Below are 4,790 nucleotides of genomic sequence, written 5' to 3'. Positions count from 1 at the left end.
TTCGTACGAATTCTACGAGGTGGCTAATTCGTACGAATTCATACGACCTCACTCGTATGAATTAGTACGATTTTTGCTAAATCGTACATATTGTACGAATTGCCCAATTCGTATGAATTCATACGAATGACCTACCCCTGACCCCGCCCCTAAACCTACCCATCACGTGGGTTTAGACAAATCGTACAAATTCGTACGAATTAGCCAACTTTTTATCACTCGTTCGAATTCGTACGAATTGGTCGTGAGATAGCGTTGGATTATCTTAAGCTTTGGCTGTGAAACCGGGTATCCTTATTAGTTTCTCAAAAATTGAGTTTAAAAGGACGTTTTTCCTTTGATGTGAAGAATGTAAAAATAATGTCTACTTGAATAATTAAGACCCCAATTCTTTACATATTTATAAGTGTATTGTAAGTGGCCGTTATTAGCAGATAGGAAGATTTTTAAAAGCTAATTTGATTTGTACAGAATAAAATATCCAAAACCTCTCATTTTGAGCAATAATCTTTAAATATTAAGTTTTTTCATTAGTCTCCTGTCTCCATTAGTGTAACCCAGAAAATGTGAGGCAAAGATTAACGCATGTGGATAGAAATATTGATCTTACATGGCTTAGTGACAAAACACAGTGGGGATCTTCTCAAGGTACACAGAACATCCATATCACAGCAGAGATCATTAAAAAAAAAAGAACAAAACAAGAGTTTCTCACCCTCTATCTGTCTATCTATCTATCAATCATAAATATATTTTGTCTTTTTGTTTTTTATTACTGGTACATATTGCCTTACTAGTAATAATTCTGAAAGTAACATCAAATAGCTTCTTCTGTTTCTCTGCTTCTCTTTACAAGTGTTGTGCTCTGCGCTGCACAGAGCTGTGCTCTGATTGGCTGCTGACAAACTGTGACGTCAGCACTGGCTGTTATAAGAGTCCAACTGATAGTCAGGAGCACATTTAGTCTACAGTGTGTTCAGCCAAGAGTGCTGTGCGCATGTAAAGGAAACACAGAAAAAATGACCAGGTGATTAAGAGTTGAGCACACTCAGTGTAAGAACACTATGTGAGACCAGAACACCTCCTAAGAGAAACACAATTCAAAAGGATTATTTTTGGATACCTTAAGGGAGTCCATGAATAGTGGAATTAAGTTGGACGACTCTAAAACACTCTCCTGATTTTAGTAAGTGACTTGATCTCTTGAGGATATTCTCCTCTGACACATTTTCCATGCTGTAAAGTCATTCTCATACTTTGCTTTCTGATTGACGCTCAATGTACTTTCTATTCGCTTGTGCTCTCTGAAAAGCATTCCTTTTTCAGGCTAACAATACTTTATGTTGATTTTCCTTCCTCAGGTCAAAGCTCATGGAGGGAGAGGATACGTTGAGCACGGAGAACACCTCCCTGCCCATGAATGTTTCAGCTGGGCTAAACGATTCTTCTCCGGTGTCAGAATATAGTGATGCAGAGGTGGTCTTAATTAGCATCTTAATGGGGCTTCTGGTTCTAGGCATCGTCTTTGGCAATGTGCTGGTCATCAGCGCCATTGTACGATTTCAACGTTTGCAGACGGTCACCAACTACTTCATCAGCTCCCTTGCCTGCGCCGACCTGGTCATGGGCCTCATGGTGGTGCCCTTCGGCGCATGCTACATCCTTCTCAACACGTGGCACTTCGGAAACTTCTTCTGCGAGTTTTGGACGGCTACGGATGTGTTGTGCGTGACCGCTAGCATCGAGACGCTGTGCGTGATCGCCCTGGACCGGTACGTTGCGATCATGTGGCCTCTGCGCTATCAGTCGATGCTCACGAAGCGGAAGGCCTGCGGGATGGTCCTAGGGGTGTGGGCGGTGGCCGCCCTGATCTCTTTCCTGCCCATCCACATGGAGTGGTGGGTGTCCGACGACCCTGATGCGTTGAGATGCATGGAGAACCCAACCTGCTGCGACTTCAACACCAACGCCGCCTACGCCGTGACCTCCTCCATCATCTCCTTCTACATCCCGCTGGTCATCATGGTATTTGTGTACAGCCGGGTCTTCCGGGAGGCCCGAAGGCAGCTTCAGAAAATCGACCGCATTGAGGGACGCATACGCACACAGAGCTTCAGCACCCAGGAGGGGAATGAGATGAAGAACCGGAGGACCAAGTTCTGCGTGAAGGACCACAAAGCTCTGAAGACCTTGGGGATCATCATGGGAACATTCACCCTCTGCTGGCTGCCGTTTTTCGTGCTTAACGTGGTGGCGGCCATCTGGAAGATGGACAACATCATGTTGCCTTTCAGGATCTTGAACTGGATCGGCTACGCCAACTCCGCCTTCAACCCCCTGATCTACTGCAGGAGTCCTGAGTTCAGATGCGCCTTTCAGGAGATCCTGTGCAGGAGAACTTCTCACCTACCTTCCACAAGGAATAACAAGGGATATATCTACAGCGGCCACAGCTGGCAAGTCCACACGAAGACCACCAGACAACGAGAGCCCTCGCCAACTTGCGAAACAGAAATGGGTGCAAATAGTTTGACTGCAGGCACCAAAAACACAAATGGGAATTGTAATAAAGCTGTGACATCCAATATTTAGCCAATTTTGAACGTTTGAATATTCCCTGGAGCACTTGAGAGATTTCTGCAACCACTATTGTCTGTGACAAAACATGGTTTTTAGATGTTTTAGCCTATGAACCATGAAGGTTTTGCCCATATTTTCACCATATTTAAGATGTACTGTTGACATATTGTGATACTTGTATTGAGTCAGAACAAATGGAAATGAAGTAACTTATGCTTTTGGACAAATGAGGAAAGAAAGCCAAGACAGTCTACCTCTGGATTCCACTTACTACCTCGAGACACTTTTCAAGTCTCAACTGAAACCTGGATGGTTCATTCATAATTTATTCATAAATTCCTCAGCTTACAAAACCAAGAGTCTGGATTTGTACCGTAACACGTGGACTGCAGATCTTAAAGAGCGTCAAAGGGGTGTCTTATGCCAGACAGACTTGTTACATTCCATTAAATTGGACTCGCTGGAAACCAGGGTCTTCGATATCTCTGAGCCCTCCTCCAGTCAGAGGAAATATAACCCTCTGATGAGGGGCAACAGGTGCACATTGCCGTCTGTGCTATAACCAGCTGTTCTTGTCGAAAGGAAAAAAGTGAAAGAGCCAAGCAGTTCTCTCCAACCCCAGCCCTTCAACCTTCCCCCGTTAACATTTCCACTGGGAAATCGTTTTAAGGTTACAGCTGAAGCTGTATCTATAAAGGGTCATGTTTATAAAAGTAAGTACGCAAGTCTACATTCGCAGTCTGGGTGGCACAATAATCTTGTTATATTTAACACGTCACTATGTGCAATGAATGTGCCAATGATTCTCATTGCTAAACAATATTTAGATGTTGAGTGTGTAAATCTTGATGCTATATCAGCATCCTAATTTCAGGAATACCACTTCTGGCATCAAATTTATGGGGGTAGGCATTCATAACTGTTGTGTTTGTACTGTTTACAGATTCCTGAACAAACAGCCCTTTGGGCAAACGGCACAAGCTCACCTGATATTGATCCGACGGTTGTTTATTTCCATCCGTTTAGTTTTGTGTAATAGCCCAGGCAATGCACTTGATTATGACAGAAACACTACTGGAAAATATCTGACATTACTAAAAGCTGACAAATGTACGTTTACGCAATGGCCCGGTGTTGTGCTATTTGAGCCCCCTTCCTGTGTGCGCATATGTCATGGGAATTTGAGAAAGACATAAATACAGCTTATGTGGCTCTATAGACTCATTGAAGTGCTATATTTATTTTTTGCCAGGAATAAGGTTGTGATGAATAGAAAAGTACAGTGTGTTCAAAGAATTATATTTAAGAATTGTAGTCTTAATTAACAACGTGCTCATTTTTAAGCTGACGAAAGATATTTCCCAAAAAAATCAGTATACAAAAACTCCATAAAACAGTTTTGAAAGCTGTGAGTTTTGAAACGTATGATCTAGGACCTATATATGCAGTGCATGCTATTAAAAAGACTGTAAATCTATGCTCACACGGCCTCAATTTCATACACATAAAATTCAGTATGGTGTGTTTACACTGACTAAGGTCTATTCCAGGAGGAAGGACATTGCTAGGGAAGACTGTGTATGCTCTCTCTCTCTCTCTCTCTCTCTCTCTCTCTCTCTCTCTCTCTCTCTCTCTCTCTCTCTCTCTCTCTCTCTCTCTCTCTCTCTCTATATATATATATATATATATATATATATATATATATATAGTCTTCCCCTAGCAATGTCCTTCTTCCTGGAATAGACCTTAGTCCTTAGTCTCACACCATACTGAATTTTATATATATTATATATTTCTTCCCTTGCAATGTCCTTCCCTCTGTATGTATATATATATATATATATATATATATATATATATATATATATATATATATATACACACACACACACACACACACACGCGCGTATTTCAAATATCTATCTAGGATTGTATATGTGAAATGCGTTCTTTGGGATAAAAACTGAAAGGCTTGAATCTCTTTCATTATGTGAAGCATTTTTGGTGTTTTGTTTGTTGGTACTGTAGTAATGAATACATCATGCTTCTCATTTAAGGTATTAGTCATCTGTCAAACATCGTCTTAGGCACATTTTGTATGAAGTATTTACCACATTGATGGGCAAATCAGTATGTGAATGTTGCCTAATGTGTTACTGTGTTTTGACAGCACATTTCTGAAATGGTATCTGCTTAGTTTGTGTCATTCC

General features: G+C 41.4%; 1 protein-coding gene across 2 annotated transcripts; it reads left to right on the top strand.

Annotated features, from left to right (window-relative positions):
* The first annotated feature begins 972 nt into the window (after positions 1–972).
* On the top strand, positions 973–4,451 carry adrb2b (adrenoceptor beta 2, surface b). 2 transcript variants are annotated; one of them, XR_013823999.1, is made up of 3 exons: positions 973–1,186; positions 1,362–3,293; positions 3,524–4,451. XR_013823999.1 is itself a non-coding variant. In XM_079898335.1 (2 exons), the coding sequence occupies exon 2, from the start codon at positions 1,372–1,374 to the stop codon at positions 2,590–2,592; it is 1,221 nt and encodes a 406-aa protein (XP_079754461.1). In that variant the 5' UTR covers positions 973–1,186; positions 1,362–1,371; the 3' UTR covers positions 2,593–4,450. The 2 variants fall into 2 exon arrangements, 1 of the variants encoding a protein (XP_079754461.1); XM_079898335.1 differs by having other exon boundaries at positions 1,362–4,450.
* Positions 4,452–4,790: the final 339 nt, after the last annotated feature.

This window comes from Squalius cephalus, assembly GCF_949319135.1.
Source record: "Squalius cephalus genome assembly, chromosome: 17".
NCBI lineage: Eukaryota > Metazoa > Chordata > Actinopteri > Cypriniformes > Leuciscidae > Squalius > Squalius cephalus.
This window is presented reverse-complemented; position numbering and strand designations above follow the sequence as displayed.